The following is a 21,454-nucleotide window of genomic DNA, read 5'->3' as shown; positions in this document are numbered from 1 at the left end:
CTCTAATAGCAGTTAGATACTGTCTAAATTTATCATGAATAGAATTTGTGTTCCTCCATCGCCACATAAATTCGGCGAAATACGAATTGAAAATGGCGTCTGTGGTATCGGAATGGCGGTGACATTTTTTTCTAAAGTCCTTTTTTTATGACTGCCCACATACCTTCGATCCTATTAATCAGAAGCAAAAGTAACCTAACCAGCCGGTATCCAACATAGAACTAACGGACTTCTGAAATTACATATACCGTTGAACATTTAAAAATAACGCTGAAATTTAAACGAATCAGAATCACGATTGGGATTCAACATCGGCCAGCTTGGAGATCAACCGCTATCACAACTTGGTGAGAATCAAGGGGCACCCTCAAATATAGTCTACTCCTATTTTTTAAATGAAATAATTAAAATGAATGTGAATTCGCAAACTTTGTAATAATAAACAATCTAATAGTTTTCAAATGACAACTGTCAGCAATGAAAAATTGCATACTAAATTGAGCTAAAATTGCATACTAAATATAAATAATTATTAAAAGCGTGCAAGATGAATAAAATTTGCTTTTGCCTTGATTGTTATTAAACAGTTTTCACAATTCGCGATCGCAACGCTCGAGTACGCCGTCTAGCGGGAGCCTGTAAATATCGGACATTAATTTATCACGTTTTCATTTAGTTCCATCAAAGTCATTGACTGAATCAGACGCCATTTTTTAGCAGCAAATAAGAAACAAAATTGCCCTAAGGAAAAGGCCGAAGAACTTGAAAAAAATCTCCAGAATATTAGTATATCTTTCAGGAACAGTACACGCCAAACATTTGAAGAAAAATTCCTCAATAATTTTTAACTTCTATTGATTCAACTGATGACTTCCGATTTCGGATACTGTTACAGATGTGTGTATTAAGGTAAAATGCATTTCTTCTGTCTTCATTTCATTACGAATTAAAGTGAAGTCAACATCGCTTTCGTCATTCCAGTGAATAAATATGAATTCAGAACATACAGAATTGTAATAGTTATAGCATATTCTTCCTCGTTATTGAATAGTATATATTTCTGTATCCATATAATTCGGAAAACAACAATAAAAAATTATCCTAGTTACTTGAAATAGTGCCATTTGTGCTGATTCTTAATTAATTTAAATCGTTTTCTTGGTAGGTTTTTTTTAATTTTGAAAGAATAAGTTCAACTAGAATTCAGCTATTCTGTTTTTAGCTACATATTCAAATTCATATCAATTATAAAATTTTGCTGTGTAGTATGTTATTTAAAAGTAATGAAGGTATAAACTATGTATCTATTATTTGAGAATAAAGTTTTCAAACAAGGAACTTATCATTTTGGAATTCTCCGGGAATCATAAATCAGGTAAGTGCAATGATTTTTACAATAAAAAATTTGCTTGTAAATATTTTTTTTTCATTTGATGATGGTTCTCTACAGAATGGTTTTTTACCTCTGATTAAGAACTATAAGAATAATAAAAAAAGAAACAATATGAAAGTTTTTATTTCAATGTTAATAATTCTTAAAATCGTTTTTTTTATCCTAAGAATTCTTTATTTTCCGTTTTTTAGTTTATAATTTTTTGATAAAAATTGTTCTCAAAATACTTTTGAAAAATTAAATGGTATAACAATATGTGTTTATGTATACTTCTTGTATATTCCAATGTTTGAAATAATATGATTCAGAAAAGTATGGAATAAAAATTCGGTACTTACGACGTATTAACGCCACCGCCGCTACAGATTTGGCGGTTTTTAAGTGCCGCCAATCTACACTTAAAATTTTTGCGACAGTTCATAAAATAAAACACTTTATTTAAAATCAAAATAGTTAATTGGATTTCGGTGGAAAATGAGCCGATATAGAGTTTAGCATAGATTCAAAACAATCATATCGCCATATGAACTCTGATGAATAAGATTCCAAATGAAATAACATTTCCAAAACGTACGTTTGCCGAGACAAAGTTTTATGTTGTGGGAATTGGTACATTTTCGTTTTTTCGGTAAAATATTTCCCACCTGAAAAAATAAAATTGCATCTTGTTTTGTTTTTGGCAAATCCCAAAGACGAATATTCGTAGCACTAAAAATGGCGACAAAAAAGAGTTGTTTTTTTTTTTTTTTTTGTTTTTGTTTCGTCAGCATTCTTTATTTTACGTTTCTTAGTTTCTAAATAATGATTTTTATTGAAACTTGAAATTTTTTGATAAAAATTGTTGTCAAAAAACGTTGTTTACAAAATTAAATTTCATAAAATTATGAGGCTTATGTATACTTTTTGTTCATTTTAATTTTTGAACTAATATGATTCTTAAAACTATAGAATGTAAAGTTTAAATGGGCCTTTCATGTTATATAATTAAATTTAGTAATACTATTTCTCGGGCATTAGGTTTTAACTCTTATAAGAATATACATATTTTTTTCTGTTAATGTACAAATATTTTTCCGATGTGTTTTGGATATTCCTTCTCTAATAAAAAGAGATACCATTTTGTTTTCGGTTGTACAAGAAAGAAGATCAAGCATTTTTCTTTTTTAAATTTAATAAGCCACATTAAAGAAGGAACGTTGCAATGCTACACGCTACATTAACGACGTCTCCAGAGTAACTGAATGACGGTTCATATGGAAATCGCAGGTAAGCGTCTCATACAACAACGCCCCCTATAGTTCGTTGCGATCGCGAATACTAAATCCGTGATACGACCAATAATTACGAAACTTATTCTCGTTGATTTTACGTGCTTGTGCTCACCTGAAATAAAGAACCGAATTATGATTAAATATTAAAGTATATGTAATTTACTTTTCTAAAAGAATAGAGCTATAAGATAGAAAATATCACTGTTGTTATCTTCAAGATATTTGAAAACTAATTCGTGTACAGCAAAATTTAAAACAATGGCTAACTTTTAACCAATCAGAAAATTCCATTTCGATTTTCGCTGATACCGCTGGAACGGTTTGTGGCAGAATGTTCTATTGTGAATCTAAACCATTCTCGAATCCTTCTGAAGGTACACAGAAAATTTCATTTAAATCAGTCCAGCCGTTTAGGAGGAGTTCAGTGACATACACACGAACAGACGAAATATATATATAAAGATATATATATATATATATATATATATATATATATATATATATATATATATATATATATATACATATATGTATATATATATTTGGAAACTTTTCCATATATATATTCTAAATTAATTTTATTTATATAATTTAGGTAATTTTCCATAACCTAATGCATGGCTTGAATTGCAATTTCTAAGTCTTTATCAACTTTAATTTAGGTACTTAAATAAATAAAATTCCAAATAGGCACATTTTCTAAAAAGTGAACTAAATTCATTTCATATAAAATAGAAAAAAAAATTTCCATGTTAGAGGAATGCTCTATAAATTGAATTTACATTTTTAAGATATTGTTGACTCAAAACTGTTTTACGATAAATTTCATGCAAGCTTATATGCTAGCATATATTACATACTTACATGCTATGTACATACTAGCATACTGTTAGCACAGTAGTTGTTTTAATTCGAAAGCTATTTCCGTTGTACGTGAAAATTTTACTTTAAGAAAGTAACATTCAAAGTACAGGCTGACGAAGTTTAACTCTCAATTTATTTGATTTATGCTAAGGCTAGCGTCTTTGCAGAATTTATCACTTGTACTTGAAAAATAACATATTTTTGAGGTGCTGTTGCATTACTTTTACATTAAGCCTTCGGTTTTAATTGTAATTAGATAAATAGTTTCTACTCATGTTACTATTTGAAATAGTGCTTTAAAATTCACAGGGGAAAAATGTTTCAAAAATACTATAGTAGAACTAAAATACGTATCGTAATAAATAGTTTTAGGGAGAAAACAACTTTATCTTAAAAATATATATATATATATATTTAGATTGATTTCACTTTAAATGTCTAATGGCTCTATACATAATGTTTTAGTTACTGTAGTAAAAATAATCTCACATGGAAAAAGCATTTTTTTTTGTTTTAGAACAGTTTTTAAAATTAATTACACATTGTAATGAGTTAACCTGAAATTATCCTAAAATCTCTAATAAAAAAGTCGGATGTTTTTTTTTTTTCAGGATAAAAACTCTGATTGGGACTAAAGAATGTTCTGGCAGAAAATTTTCAAAGCATCAGAAAAACCAGATTAAGTTGATTTTCCTTAAAAGTACGGACATTTATTAATTTATCAAAAAAATTACTGCATTTTAAGGATATTAAAATCACGATAACTATTTTAAAATAAAATTTTTCCTTAAAAAAAATCATGAATATTGCATTTTACTCTTTTTACGCCTAAAAAAATATATTTATGGTTGGATCACTCTGTTAAATTTAATTGGGCCTGTCTTAGACAAATACCGTATCAGTGATACTCAAATGCATGGTAAAAAATTTTCTTGCGGCTATTATTTAGGCAAAAAGAGTTTTTCTTAACAAAAATCTCATTAAAAAAAAACTCATTTCTATATTTAAATAGAAAATAAACAGTTTACTTCCATTTATTAAACACTTTTAATGGGAATGTGAACTGTGGTGTTTGTCATTGAATACAAAGTGAATGTAGAAATAAGATTAGTAATGCAACTTGTATTGCAATATTTTTGTAGAACAAATATTTTAACGTTATGGGCATTTCTTTTGTAAACAAATATATATATAAGATTTTATACATTAATATATCTAAACAGTTAACTTAATATAAATTTTTCAACTTCGCCTCAATAATTTAGTAATTTGCCTTAAGTACCGAATAGCTGAAATCACGAAATAAAATTAAAAGAAAAAAAGAAATGTATATACACATTTAACAAGTCAAATTCACTTCGTAAAAGTATAAATTTAATTCAATTTGTTACAAAGTAGCGAACGATGCAAATTTCAAAATGATACATTTGAATAGTACGCTTAGAAAGAATGCATTTCCAGAGTGAAATAATAAAAAAAAAACTTTTTTCTTCTCTTATAATTAAACTATAACGCTAGTGAGATCAAAACTAAATTTATATTTTAGGCGTTAATTTCTTTTTCAATTATTTTTATGAAAGTACTTTCATAAGTATTCCTTCAAGATTTTATTTTTGTGGCATAATTCTTAGTGTTTTTTCATAACTCTCAGACGATAAATAATCTATCTAACTTATTTTTCGCATGCGGTAATTTAAACGTTTAAAATAACTTTATTTATTTATTTTATATCAGAAAACGATAATTAATTAAAGACGATAATTTCGTTGTTTTTTTTTTCAAAAGATTATGGTACTTTAAACTTTGTGTAGAACTGTTTATTTTAACAACTTAACAAAAAATTAAATCAAATTTACCAAAAACATTAGATAACTTCCCAATACATACAGGAAATAATATGAGTAAGAGTTTTACAGGAATATTTTGTAAAACTTAGAATACCTTTTCAGAAATCCAAATGAATTGTAAGTATGCTAATAATCATTAGTGCAACAATTATTATTTAATTATCAATTGATTAAATTTATTTCCAAATGTGCATTTTCAAAAAAGGTATTTTTATTTTACAATTTGTATAAGCTGCATTAAATATAGTTGATTTAAAATTGATGTATTTATCATGCTTAGTAACTTCCATTTCCGTCAATTGTTCTTCTTGACACTATAAATTTATATAATTTTGATAGAAGAAAATTTTCTCTTAATGCATTTTATACATGCTGTATTATGATTTGTAATAAACAAATGAGTGATATTTTATGGCCTCAGTGAATGAGATTGTTCTTATTTTATTTATTATAAATATTTACTTTAGGATATAAATTTAATATTTGATAAATTCCATTGATTAGCTGTCAAAGTTCCAATGATTTGGAATTCTATGAAGAAAAAAAAAAGAATGATCTTGCAATTAATGTGTGTATAATAGTTTTGCAACGTTCTAACTAGATGGCAGCACGACTTTTCCATACTTATTAGAAGATACTAATTTGAATTACTTTTTGTATCATTTTGAAAGGAAAAAATTATATTGACAGTAACATAAAAGTTTAAGCATATTAAATTTATAAAAAAGTTCTTAATTTTTTCATTTAGTTACTGGATGTTCTCTTATAAGAGTGTCGATGAATAAAAACTAATATTAGTTTTTTTTGTGAACTTTTTTTTCTGTCATTCTATTATTTTGTTTGTCAACAAGTTTTTGTTTATATTTGTGGTGTTAAAACTGTGATTTAAATGGAATATAAATTTTTTTTTTTTTTGGAATTAAGAAATAATTTCTCTAGGTTGTTTTTTTCCAATTTTATTTTAATTTTGTTGTAGATGAAACAACACTGTATGTTTTAAAATCTTCTCCTTATATAAACCCCTATATTCGAATTCTAATAAGAAAATTTCAGCATTTTTAAAAAAGGAAAAATAAATTGACGAAATGGTTTGCGAATTAAACTGAATTATGATTTCTCTTATCTTTTCAGTAAAAGAGATGTCGCCACTACTTTCGTAACTGCAAATATCATTTAGTAGCGTGTAAATGGGCTGCTGTTTTATTTTAAATCCAGATATTTTTATATATTTCAAATATTGTTAAGAATAACTGAGTTTTTCCTGGATATATTTAACTTATTTTTTTTCTAGACAGTTTTTTTTCTCAAAAAAAGGAAAGGTTTCAAGTTTTTTTATTTAGTTACTTGATGCTTTTTTAAGAGTGTGTTTGAAAGAAAATTAATACACGTTTGAAATACAAAAAAAAAAAAAAGTTTTTATGAATTTGTTGTGAATTGAAGAAAAAACAAAACTTTCCCGCTCCTTTTGATAAATATCTCCCTATTATTATAAATATTATTATTTTACATTAGACAATGTCTAAAATTGATTTAATGTAAAATAGGTTATAATTTAATGTGAGTTTATAGTAAATTGGTTATAATTTAATAGGTCATAATTCATGCTTTGATATTTTGATTCTCCAAGACAAATTGATTACCATAACCATAACTAGATTATGAAAAATCATGCTAGAAAAACCATAACAAGATTATGAAATTATTATTCACAGGAAAGTTGAAATTAGGAAAAATTTGGTTTTCGAATACAATATATACCTTCATGTAAACTCTTGTAAACAATTTGAAAATCAATGTACATCCAATATTTTCATCCTTTATGCTAAATTACTGCAAACGAAACTGATAAATGGATCTTAATCTTCTTTTTTTTTTTTTCAAAAATAAAATTCTAGTTAAGGGATTTTTAGATACCATAAGACTTTTCTTTTTTTAATTGGCTTGATATATTGTATATTACATTATGCAGAATATTTTTTCTAAATTTATTAAGGAAAAACCCTTATTCCATGTGCAGGATGTTTCGTTTTAAAATACAGTCTATCTTAAAAAAAATTAAATAAAAAAGTTTATTCGCAAAATTTTTAAATTAAATTTGAATTTTCAGAATCTTGGTCAGGATAAAATAAAAAAAATCTACGAATTAAGAGTAGATAAGTAATATTATTATTTATTATATTTTCACAATAGGTTTTTAAAACCAATAAGACTGATGAATGCTCATAAAGTCGATGTTTATTCATAGATTTTTCTCACAATTGAACATATACAACGCATTTTGCATGTAAATTACAGTCAAGGCCATGGAATCCAAACACAGCATTGAAAGCATACCAGTCTCGCGATTACGATTCTATCAGTTTTCAGAAGCTTCTGGAAACATTTTGGTGCATAATTATATGTATAACGCAATTTTAATCTCTAGATGCAATACCTCATAGGAACGCTACACCACGGGAGAAACCGATCATGGTAAATTCTTTTTTTCCGGTACATAAATAATTTAAAAACTTAGGTATAGGCAAAGAGTCAACCATGAAGTTTATGATGCGTTTTTTATTAATGTCAAATACAATGAAATAAGCAGAAATACAATGAAATACAATGATGAAAATACAATGAAAATGTAACAGTATTTGTCAGGAAAATTTTCTCCATCGGTATAGCGCCCGTTTAGTCTAATGCTCGAGTAAAAATTGAAAACTTCGCAAACGTACTTGAACGAGGAAGAACAAAAACGTTAACCAAAACTGTCGGATCGATAATGAGGTAGGAGGATTTAAGAACGTCAAAATAAATTGATTGCGAGATCTAATTATTGTCATTCAACTTCGTTCTCGTGCTATCAAACTGGTTTCGTTTTTTTTCCGTCCATTTTCCCCACTGATTATTCATCTAACTACAATAGCATTTTGATACTTTTTTCTCGCCTAAATGTAATAGCTGGCTCTAAACAGCCTGGCTTTTTGTTCTGTATTAACCAAAAAAGAGCCAGTCACAAGAAAAGGCTTATCACAAAAAAAGACCCATCACTGGCCTGTAAAGAGCCTGTCACTATAGGATATTCCACATACAAAGTGGTTATGATAATCACTTTCCCAACGCAATGGTAACCTAACAAACTATATTGCTCAATAAACAGGTGTTTCGAAATATTAGCCATAGGATAGTACTATAGAAATATAGTAGATCAATAGTTGGGGAAAGAATATGAATATTTTATTTTTAAATATTTTAGATTGGGAAGGGAGAAATGAATTTGAAATGATTCCTTTTTTGAATTTGAAATTTTCAAGAAAGATAGAACAAATTAATATTTTTTTTGAAAAAGTACTTATAAATCGTGTCTGAAAGTATGGTAAGTACATGAAAGGCAAAATGCCTATTTAAAAATATTAATTGACTAGATGTATATCAGTAAATAATTTTTAGAGAGAACATTTCAAAATTTGTTTTTCTTTCACTTGCACCAGGACAAAAAGGAGACTTTTGCTACATATTTTACCCATTGGATTTCTGTTCACGTTGGTATGTAAATTTCTCTCAATTAATTAAAATGTTTCTGTAAAATATCTCTTTAATTGGAAGCGTGATTAACCCCTTAACGATCGGTTAATTTTCAAGAAACCGGTCTTAAAAGTGTCTATTTTGCCAAATACACGTATTTGATTAGTGCTAGTATCTAGTTTAAAATAAACTAACTATTTACAATTACCTTAAAAATATCCTGGTACTGCTATATGGTGTGTAAAATGAGAAATAAAATGCTTTCAGGGCAAAAGAAATGAGTTAGTTTTATTCTTATTGGCGCATTACTTCTGAACACTACAGCCCCGTCAATATCACGGGTCTGAGAAATAGCGAGCAAAAACTCACCCCGTCATTTTCACGGGAGAGAGAATCATATCATTTTTGAAATCACCTGCATAAAAAATTTTTAATTATTTTTCGTTGTTGTTGTCGTATGCCATTAAGGCAAGGGGTACAACTGTTCTTGTTTTCTAGTGACGCCATCTATGTTCAAGAATTCGACTTCTGCCACTTCCATACGCCACACTCGTTTATAGGGTGAACCCATTCATATATCCATTCATTCATCCACAGATCGTAATTTTTGTCTGAATCAGGGAACGATTAATCTCTAATTCAGCACCGCTGGAGGTATAATTTGTTATGGGAACATTAAGGACTTTGTGAACCGACAGATTTAGCATGCACCAATCGCCCTTTACTACACGGGAAGTCTTTGGCTGGCTGGATTTGATCTCCCGTTCTCAATAACGTGAGTCGAGTGCTCTGCCAACCAGGCTATCTTGGCCATTTTTTCCTTTAACAAGCTTTTGTTACAATCATGGATAAACATTTAAATAAAAACTTATTTTTAACTTCTTAGTCTTAAACAGGAACTGGACTATTGATAATAAACTAACTAGATTTTCTTATATGAAAACATTTAGAAACTAAACGAGTTGTTTAATATTATTGACTTCTCCTCTTAAAGCGTATGCAAAACTCTATCGTGCTTACAAATTTTTCCAAATTTGAAAACTATTGCTATAAAAATATTTTTTGTCTAAGATAGAGTTTGATGTGCCTCTTTTTTAATTATGAAACAACAGAATAGAATTGGAAATTTTAAAATGATTGAAATTACGCCATCTTTATAATATTCTCGATAAAACCATTTTAATCTCGATTGTGATCAGGCTGGCCGTTTTGCTGTTCTTTACCGTGATTATTGAGTTAAGTGTTACTTTTACTCCAACTCGAGCTCCAAGTCGACAGTTTTTTTAAAAATATTCCTTTGTTCTGCATTTCGTTCTAAATTCATGTCTGACTTTTTACGCGGATCAGTTCAATAGTACTTTATAATGATAAAATAAAATAACAAAATTTCTTAGTAAAATTTTAATTTATACAGCTTTTTTTCTTCAAGATACAGAAAAATGCTCAAATTCTTTTTATTAATATGAGCATTTTTTCTATCAATAACATTTGCTACTGAAATCAATGATTCAAATTTATCAATTTAACATGTATTTCCTCTGAAGTGTATTTATGTGGTAATTGTTGGTCTGCGAAACTTTTATTTTACTCAACTTGATCAATTTGAAGTTTTCATTTTTTTTCCTTCCTGAAATGTGCGGTTATTCTTTTTTAAAGTCACTTTCCTAATTGCGTTATTTTAATAAATTTTTTTTCAGTTCTCTACTATTTGTTGTTTTCCATGCACAATAAATTTCGAGCAATTTTAGCGAATTCAAATTTATTTGCTCTAGATGAAAAAATAACAATAAGTATTGCCAGGTGAGCAAAAAAAGCAAGAAGTGTACTTTTAACCTAATATGGGAAGGTTATTATGTGTCTTGGTAAGATAAGCTTCTGGACTGAACACAGATAACATGAGTAAATTTATATTGTGACCAATTTATATGGAGACAGAATGACCTCAAATTTAGCATGAGTAATATTTTGAATTCAATAATTTAATGAGTATTAAACATAATGTAATGCTACGAATATGCATCACACAGTTCCTAGCCTTTTAATATAATTTAATTTCCAAAACATACAGCTTTTTCTCTGCTAACCCTTTTCTCAATAATTCATTAAATATGTTTCTCTTATAAGCACTTAAACTACTTGATCGCTGTTCTAGAAATAGATCAGGGCAAATATAATAAATATTAATTAATGAGAAACAAAGTTAGCAAAAAACAAAACAGAAAAGAAAATTTAAATGATCGTTAAAAGGCATAAGCTAACCACATTGTGTCTGGCACTTAAAATTATCCGTTAAGCGTCACGCTAGACCAAATTATTTGAATATAAATATCCTCTTTTATTGCGATAGATAAAAAATCGATTTTATCCTGTAATGAATGACGAATACACTTTACTCACTTTTAACCCTGAATCAATCCTTCCATTCTCTAAGTCTTTCTTTTTGTTTTGAAAAAAATAAGCTAATTACTAAATAAAATTTCTAAAACTGATATTTTTTATTCATTATCAACATCACCTAACCATGGTCAAACACATTTTTAGCTCTCTGCCTTAAAATGGCATAGTAGGAATGCCACGTAATTTTGAACTTGATCAGACGACGTGGATAGCGCCTGAGCTTGTACATCTCCTTTTTAAAATGAATCAGTGGCTACGAGGCATTTGTATACAGAGGTCTTCCGTTTGTTCAATAATAGTGCAAATAAGCCCGGGATAGCCTGGCTGGTAGGGCATTGGGCTCTTGTTCAAGAATTCGTGAGTTCGATTCTAGCCGGTGCAGTAAATGATGACTGATGCACGCTAAGTCTGTCGAGTCACAAAGTCCTCCATGTTCCCATAACAAATAATTTCTCTGGGGGTACTGATCCAGGAGTTTCCTTGCCTTCTGGATAGGTTCAAAATTACTAGGCTACGGAGTTGAACATTAGTAGTCGTAAACCCGAAATTGGGTCGGCTGTTCAACGACGGATATAAAAAAAAAAAAAAAAATTGTGCAAATAGAGCCACGGTGGCTCAGAGATCCAATGAATAACCCAGGTTCGAATACCAGCGTTGGCTGGCTGATACGAATTCTGTTTCCGGCTCATAACGACCGCAGTGCTGAAGTAAAATATCGAATCATGGGTTAGAATTCCTCTGCCGTCGGACTTACCGAGGGTTCTTTCCAATTTTACAAAATGTGGATTGATTCTATGAAAAAATCCTCCACAAAGGCTAGTTTGTGATATAGGAGTTTCCTTGTCTTCTGAAATGGGTTCAAAAGTACAAGTCCACGGAGTTGAACCTTAATAATCGTAAACTCAACCGACTGTTCAATGCGGGCTTTAAAGTAAAATAAAAATCGTACAAATAAAAGATGATTCCAATATCAACAGCTAATACCTGTGAGAGCTTTTTTAAATGCATGCTTAAAAACCTAGTATTTAAACAGAAAATTTTCTCCACAATAAATGCGAAAGAATATCATCAATAATACTTTATGAATATTCATAATTATGTAGCAGTATTGTCTTCATTTATATCTTTCCAATCGAAAGAAATTATATTTATTCCATCTGAGTACATAATACCTGCACGTGTTTCTCATTAAATAAGAAATACTATCTCCACTCGAACAACTATCGAAGCATATCCTTAATAATTCCTCGCAGGGGCAGTGTTCCGAAAGATAGATCCAAAACAAGGACGCAATCCCGGATCGCTGCTCCATATCATGTCCCGCAATAAGGATGGCATTTGTCCTAATCTCATCGGTATGTCCACACTCGCTGCTGCTTTGTTTCTCTCCCAAATGAGATTTCTCTGACACTAATGTTAATTGCAGCCTCCGGGTACGCCCCCCGATACCACAGCATACCACTTTTATTGAGATTCCTTCATCCTTTTCCCTAGGTAATTACCGGGATTTCTCTTTTACTCCTGGAATCGGGATCATCAGAAAAGCTCTCATCGCAGTCCGAAATTGAACACTTTCTCTACAATAATTGATGTATCGATTGCGCTGGACTCCTGGTTTTTCCGTTGAATTTGAAAAAAGATTTTGAAGGCGTTATGTTTGTACTTATAGAATCAATAGGATTTTTTATATTACAACTACAAAATTTGTTATAAAGTTTTAAGTTTCTGTCGAAAATAAGAAACATTTATTTTGCGTTGATTATCAGGGTTTTTGTTGTCTATTTCTCAAAAGTAGAAAATTTTGTAAAAAATGTCAAAAGTTAAAAATCTTTTTAACTTTTTTTTTTCAAATTTTTCAAAATTTTTTTAATTTGACTCTTGCAAATCGAGGCGAAGTGAAGAGAATATACCTAGCTATTTGATTTAAATTAAATTTGGTTGGATAACTGTAAGCGACGTAACTCTTGTGTTGAACCAGATTGGTTTCTGAATCGATAAATGTCACGATTTACCTAAAATGACATCACTAGCAGATATCCAATTAAAATGATTTCTGCAGTTTCTTAGTACAAATTATTTAAGCAGAGAAATAAATCAGAAAATATTATGATTATATTATATCGAAAATTAATCTCTTAGCATTAAAACATGGTTATACTATCACTTTAATAATTATTTCAGTAAATATAATTTTTGTCGCTGAGATTTTTAAGCTATTAGTTATTGAAGTAGACAAGAGACATTTGTATTACTCAACAGTTTTATTTTTTGCTGTCTTCTTCTAAAAAGCAGGAAACTTAGTAGTGAAAAAACTCTTTTTTCTAGAATTTTCTTTAAAATTTTGCAGTAAACTTTTAGGTAAATTGACCACTTCAGAAAATTTGTAAAAATTATTTTACCCGAGAGCTAAATGATAAAATATATTGATTATATTGACTCAAAAAACAATCTTTCATCATCAAAACATGATTTAAATAATTATTTAGGTTAATAGTTTATTCCGTTTTAAAATAATATTTTCAACGTTTAACATTGATAGTTTAATGTATGTTTACAGTTGGGTACTTGCTACTCAACAAGAATTGAAGTGATCATACCAAGCCAGCTGATTTTAAACAGATTAAACTGGATGCGTGTAAGCGACGTCATGTATGAGTGTGATGGCTGATTGGCTTTTGAATCGACAAATGCCACGATTTACCACGATTTATCACTTGCAGTTATCCAATTTAAAAAGGATCTTACTAATAGCTGAATTATTATTTAGAGCACTCAAACGCATATTTTCATAAATTGTTCAACACATTCGCACTTATTATTCTTATTGCATTATAAAATATTCTACTTTAAAAATTGACAAAAAATATCTTAAAAAATCACTTATTCGACTTGCTAATAAATAAATAAATGTTGTAGTTTTGTATGTCATGATGCATGGTGTTCACATGCGTTTTATACGGAAATCGAACAGTATAATGTAAATTAAAATAATATTTATGTTACCAATTTAACACAAATTTTTCTACAATAATGATTCAATAAGATACACTTGAAAAATAATCGTATTCTAACATTCTTTGATACTGTCAGTCTGTTAGTAATTGTTTAAACAAATTAATATTACACATAGTTTCAAGAATTGATAATTGAGTTTTGAACTATTTCGGAACCAATTTCCATAAAATTCCTTGAATTTGTCCACGTTGGAATCGAGTTTGACATGTCTGCCCTATGAATGAAAAATAGAAGAAATTTTTAAATTGAAATTCTAAATTGAAATGTTTAAAAGAAATTTTTTTTAATTGGAAATTTTTTTAATTGAAATTTTAAATTGAAATTTTTAAAAGAAAATTTTTTAAATCGAAATTTCTCTTTTTATTTGTTTTATTAAACACACATACCTGTGTTTAACTCATATTTTATTTTTCAGAAAGCTGTAATGAATCACAAACCTGAAAATAAAAGTGACGATTGCAAGAATGAAGTAGAGACGGGACTAATGTATTACGTTCAAAGAATCAAATTAGCTGTGGCTATTGCAATAATTCAATCAACTCCAAGCGATAAAGATCCCCAACAATATGCTCTACACTTACAGCAGCAATTTTGTAATGATATAACTGAATGGAAAGATAAATATCGACTCTTAGAGGACAAAGTGCTGGAATTAAATGAGAAATTGGCAACAGCAAAACTGCAATTCAAGACCAATGAAGCATGTTTGGGATTTGATGATTGTAAGTGTTTAAATTAAATGCCAAGAGATTTTTAGTTATGAAACATTCATAGCTAAGACTTATAATAGCAGTCATGTTACCGGGATATTAATAATTGAGATTTATAATTATAATCATGTGTCCAAGAAATTATAAGGTATATTTTTATAAGCAATTCATTTCCAATTAAATAATCCTAAGAAAGTGAAGTGCTAATATTTTGCCTGATTAAACACTTCATTCGCTTCAAAAATATATAAAGCGGAAATAACAGTCAACATGTTTCGAGTAAAATGTTTGTCAACACTCAAGCGTGAGAGTCTTGAAAATGGATTTGAAATATGTCTATTGTTATTTCCCTTTTATGTATTTTTAAAGTGAATGACGAATTTAACGAAGTAAATCATTGTTATTTTCTGTAATATAAATACAGTTTCCTAATAATCATGCAAGAAATATTTTCCTTAATGTGAAGATCTTATAATCGTGTTTAAATAAATGAACTACGAATACCAGTGCATAAATAAAGGTTTTTGTTTTAAAAAGAATATTATTTCACCCTTTTGGTGTAAGGGATTTAATCTTCGCTCACAACAGCTTGGGTTGATTTATGATTTACTTTGTGACAGGCTCAGTACCCCAATTAAATGCACTTTCTCAGATCGCATCTAAATGGCTCAGAATATTTCGAATGTAATATTTCCGTGGATTGTAAAGATAAAATATTTAACTATTTTCTTAATATTAAACTGAGGGTTCAAAGGCCAAAAGACTTCAATAGCCGTGTGGTGCACCGTCCCTTCGAATTTGATGTTGAACAACCTCAACAATTGTGTAAAAGAACACCTTTTTTTTAAGGTTAACACAATATCGAGCTTTCATATACAATTTAATGGGTGTGATTTAATCTAAAACGCTAATAATGGGAAAAGTTTACTTTAAGCTCACACACATTCATAGCACAAGTAAAAATTTTTCGCTTCCAAAATGTTGGCGCATTTTGTATATCGCCTGTAGATAGTTTGGTTTACAATAAAATTCAAGTTTGCAAGAATTCATTGCTGTCTTCAATTATTGGTAAAGAGTTGTTCTTGATCTTTATAGAAAGATAGTTTACCTTTGAAATATGTGTGTAATAAAGGTAACTAGATTTAAAGTTACTATAAACTGTATAAAAATTTTCATAATGTCTAATTTCTATTCGTCTATGGTTCTGTTAAACCCAGTTTTAATTCATCGTAATATTTCCTCTGTGCTAGGCTTTTCTTTTATTTACAAACTAAATTTGCTTCAAGAATTAGTATGCATCCTAAATTAATGATTCTTCCTTTTTAGAAATAGCTATATACTGATTCATGTATGCATCTTAAGTTACTGTAATTTTAAATATTTGTGTCACTGATTAAAAAAATAGTAGCAGCTACTATTTCGTTCTTTTACGCAACTATTTCTTCAAACCAAGTAGTGCATTCTTGGATTGTGCAAGAACATTCTTGGTAACTCCCTACGTCAGGAACTATTATTGGTTCTAAGCACTTCAGTGTAAAGGAGTTTCCACCACTTTTGGTGTTGTGTTAAAACTTTTTTCTGTATACCACCATCTGCTCGCTGACCTAGAGTGTATTCGGAGCATCAAGAAGAAATAATCCTAGACAGTTGTAAATATTTCATTAGTGTTTCTGAAGAGTGACGTTAACATTACATTAGTTACATTACATTGAGTAAGATGGACATTGGGATGGCTCTCTCTCTCTCTCTGTTATTGTGTTAAATATTACTTTTCTCCTAAAATCGATGCACTAACGCACGAATTAATTTTTGTACTTTATAAAATTGTTCATAGTTTACTAAGTAAATAATGTAAAGTAATGTGGCCACAAATTCGGAAAAAAATCCGAAGAAATTGGAGTAATAAGATAAATTTGTCAATGGAAAAATTTAATTTGTTTCGAAACTATTTAAGGTGGAAAAAAATCGACATCTTTCGAGAGCTGGAAACAATTCACTCAAGAATATAAATGTGAAAAATTAAACAAAAAAAACCGCTGTAGCTACTTTTCTAAATTATAAAATACTTTCAAAATCTTAAATATAGAATCTCATCTATTCCTTTAAGATAGCCGTCGTGGATCAAGGGATAGAGTGCTCTCCACCCAAGGAACCGACCTTGGTACGAATCCCAGCATTGGCTGGTCAATACGAATATTACACCAGGCTCGCACCGACTACAGTACGGAGGAAGCATATCCTCAGTGTTGGATGGATCATGGGGTAGAGCCTCCTTACTGCCAGAATAACCGTGGGTGGTTTTCCTGATTTTTCTCTCCATGTGACGCAGATGCTGTTTAGTTCAGTCAAAAAATGCTTAACGAAGGAGTTTCTCCCCATACTTGATACAGGAGTTTCTTTATCTTCTGGATTGGGTTCAAAATTACAAGGCTACGTTACTTAGTTATTTGAATCGGTAGTCATAAACTCAAAATTTGGTAGACTGTTGAATAATGGTTGCAATATTTTTGTAAATCTTAATCTCTGAAATATATACATTTTAAACTTTCTTCCACATTATTTCAAGGGCTGGGTTTTCACGAAGTCCTACTAAATTCATAAATTTCTTGTTTGAACTTAAAGTTATTATTTATACAATAAAATGCAAATCATGATGGGAGCTGTCCATTAAAAAACTATTTTGTGATTTTCTTTAGGTAGTAACATTTTTGATGTTCCTGACACGGCTGATCCAGACATCGTTTCATATTCCATGGAATCTAAGATAAGGAATAACATGCAGTTTGTAAGTAACTTCATAATGTTGAATTCTTCAGCTGCATGTCAAAGTTTATGTAATGAAGATGTCGAAGTTTCAAGCGATGTTATTTTGAAGTCAGTAACTAATTTACTTGAAATGCTGAAAAATGAAGAGAGTTTCAAATTGGACGGAAATTTTGCAAACCGTGCCATTACGAACATCCACAGACTTCTGACGATTCACCAGGAAGGATTTAGCGATGCAATTACTAAGATGTGCCTGTCTTTTGTTGATGATTTATTACTTGATATTTATCAGACCACCGAAATCAATAAGGTTTGCTTAAAATTGTTTTAATATAATTAATAATTTTGTATTATTTTTATAGGGTATAAATATAAAAGCGTTACTTGTTAACAGTCACTTCTGCGAACAATAAATAATACTATAGTTTTAAGTATTAACCACTGTACTCGGATATATAGTTAAGGAATATTCAAAATTTGTTGATCATTAGCTAGTTTTTAAACTGTTAGTCACATTTATGAGTATGAAACAAAAGTTAGAATTGCCCTTTCGAACTTAAAAAATTACTTATTTTAGAATAATATTTTAAAATAATACATTCCAAATATGTTCAATAATGTTTATATCTGAGAGTGGATCCAAGAGCACTCTTCTGAATTTAGACACTTCCGCTGGCCACCAAAATCCCCGGGATTCATGGTGTCAGTTATCTCCAGCACTACTTCACACATTGATCGAATCCATGCCACGTCGTGTTTCGGCACTTCTGCGTACTCGCGGGGGCCCTACACGATATTAGGCAGGTATACCAGTTTTTTTTTGGCTCTTCAGTGTATATAATACATATATATATATATATATATATATATATATATATATATATATATATATATATATATATATATATATTTAAATGCTACTTCGCTTTGCCATTTAGATATCTTTAAATTTAGGAAACATAACTCATTATTTTTGCTTTTCCTGAACTCATTTTTTATTTTAATACTTCTTACCTTTTAAATATTTCTTCTCAAGATCTTTAATTTGGAATAAAAAGCGATCATCGTATTAATAACCTTTTTACACTTTTATGTATCTCACACTTACTTCAAAATTATTTATTTGGTTTTCTAAAGTTTTTATCTTCGGTTTTTTTGTAAAGAATTTTCACAATTCCTAAGTGAATGCGAATATCATTCGGGGCAGTCTGAATTGTTTTGAAAGTTAACACTTAGCTTAGGCCCAATATCGATATCGAGTGTTGTTTTTTTTCGTTCTTAATTCCTTGAGGAGTCGTTTAACCACCATGATAGTGAATTTGCATTGAGGGAAAAGGAGATAAAACTAAACAAATTAGTTTTTAGACCAATGAGGTGTTGATTTTTTGGATAATTTTTTATGCTGAATCGATTGAAATTAAAACCAATTCCATTGAATAAATATTTTACAATTTTTGTTGTTTTCTTATGAGGAAAAGTGCTATCTGTTACTTTTACTTTTACCGCGTCTAATGCTCCTGTTTTGGAAAGTAAGGCTATTAATTCTTAAGAATATTTTTCCTCTAAATTGCATGAAATATAAACCCAGTTGTATGAAATATAAATCAAATTATTTTGATGCTAAAAAGGCTTCATGTATGGAAATACGAAGGAAAAATTATTTTTCAATGCACAAAACCGTTATACATTTTTTTTAACCATTAGTTTCATAAATTCAAGGAGTTTTCTTTTTACAGGCAAATGAACAGCACCATCGAAGCACTTTGATTCAGATTGTCGCAAAACATCGGAGTTTGACAATATCAGTTCTTTGCAGGCTTCTTCGAGAAATAACTGTGTATTCTGATATTTTAGAAAACATAATAGGTAAGGAAAACGATAATTTTTTGCCAAGTTTAAACGCTGAAAATTCATATTTTGTACTGCAATCAGCAGAAGGAGTTATGGGTATTTTGAAAAAGCAGAATAGCTCAATAAATGTCTTAAAAATTCCAGATGCCTTGCTTACAGAGTGGCAAAACACCACTGCAAAATCTTTGGATGTGCTTGGAATCCATTTTCCAACATTTTCAATTTATACTTGGTATCTTAAATCATTGGTAGAATCCATTATTTGCTGTGGTTTTGAAATAAATTAAAATATACTGTTAGAATATTGCAAAGAACAATTATTGTAATATGTATAATTTAGTTTAGAACTTTATTTGAATTTGCTCCTTTTTCACTTGGTGCATAATACTTTTGGTAGAACTTATTTTTAATTTTATAATCGTTATAAAATCTTTACAAATGAAAAATCATGAAGACTTATAAAGGTATTTTTTATGTATCTGAAATGCATTCTTCAATACATTATATTATACCCTTTGAATATGTTTTGTTTATGTTTTTACTTTTGTAAGATAAAATGTTTCTGTTTATGCTTCAGACTTCTAGATTTATTAATACACTTTGGTATTCTGTTTATGCATTAGACCGTTGTTCTATCTATTATTAGTTGAGACCTTATAAGTAACTAAATGATTCACTTGAAATATTTCAATAAATTCTGGATAGCTTATTTGGAATCTATTTAGAAAGTTTATTTTTACACTAGAAAGAGTGAACATTTGCTATCTACCTTGAAAGCTTGAAGGGGCAAGTTTTACCTTTCACAGATTGTTTGCATGTAGATGAATCAGGCATCTGAAATCTTAAAATACAATCGCAATTAGTTAAATAAAAGGCATATATATAGACTTAATCATCGAAATTTTCATGATATTTTGTTAGATTTAGTTAACGAAAATAATTGATTGAACGGAACACTGGCTTTTCAGTTATACATATGCATTAATTTTTCATGTAGTTGAGTTTTCTTTTCTCTATAAATAATAATTATAGATATGTTTAAACACTCTTGTTTTTTTAATGAAATTGAGATACCTTATCTATACCTAGGGTTTCCTTGTACCCAAAACTATCTACATACTAAAGTAACTAAGATTCCACACTGGCTCCTCCCCTCAAACTAGATATAAGGTTCGACATACTTTTCTATAAGGTTAAGACGTAAGTAAGTAAATTAATACTTAAATTGGATCAAAGTATGAAAGTCAGAAATACTGAACCCTTTCAGTAAGTTATTTCTCGAATTATAGAACAACAATAAGCGAAAGAGGCCTGATATGTCCCATCCGTCTTCTTACTGTTAATATGCTCTGTTTGAATTTGATACACAAAATCCTTGGTAGATCCTGCTATTGAGTGTATTAATGAAAGAAATTGAATTTCACATATGAAATATGACTGCGACTCAAAAGATTCATTGTCGTATTTTTTTCGAAAATAATAACACTCCTTTCACGGTTAATAATAATAATAATAATAATAATAATAAACAAAACATAAATGGGTAAACCCAATAAATATAATTAAGCTACACATTCAGACCAAAAAAAATCAAACTAAAACCTCAGAAAAAAATAATAATTTGACTGTTACTCTTCTTGTAAGGCCCAACTCTTTATTCTACCCCTTGATACCTTTCTAATCAAGTATGCTAAAATACAATCTTTCGCAAAGAACTTAGTGGCTATTTACATTACCGCTCAAAACTCCAATTTAAACGTGATTTCCTGATATATATATTATTTTAATTGCAGTTATAAGGTTTGAAGTAATAATATTTTAATAAGGTTTAAG

The 21,454-nt window shown here is 29.2% G+C and overlaps 1 protein-coding gene across 2 annotated transcripts in view; it reads left to right on the top strand.

Moving 5' to 3' along the window:
- The window catches only part of LOC122270122 (meiosis-specific protein MEI4-like), an 80,114-nt gene that overhangs the window by 28,530 nt on the left and 30,130 nt on the right, over positions 1-21,454 (top strand). Inside the window, exons 2-4 of one of the 2 annotated variants that reach the window (XM_071181259.2) lie at positions 14,710-15,016; positions 17,701-18,080; positions 19,507-19,636. In XM_071181259.2, the coding sequence (XP_071037360.2) occupies positions 14,719-15,016; positions 17,701-18,080; positions 19,507-19,636 (808 nt within the window). In that variant the 5' untranslated portion in view covers positions 14,710-14,718. Of the gene's footprint in view, positions 1-14,709; positions 15,017-17,700; positions 18,081-19,506; positions 19,963-21,454 lie in introns of those variants that run through there. The other variant, XM_071181258.2, reaches the window with a different exon arrangement.

The sequence above is a fragment of the Parasteatoda tepidariorum genome, chromosome 8 (assembly GCF_982258835.1).
Source record: "Parasteatoda tepidariorum strain Cologne lab strain chromosome 8, Ptep-v5.0, whole genome shotgun sequence".
Classification (NCBI taxonomy): Eukaryota; Metazoa; Arthropoda; class Arachnida; order Araneae; family Theridiidae; genus Parasteatoda; species Parasteatoda tepidariorum.
The sequence above is the reverse complement of the archived record's forward strand: the minus strand, read 5'-3'. Positions and strand labels throughout refer to the sequence as shown.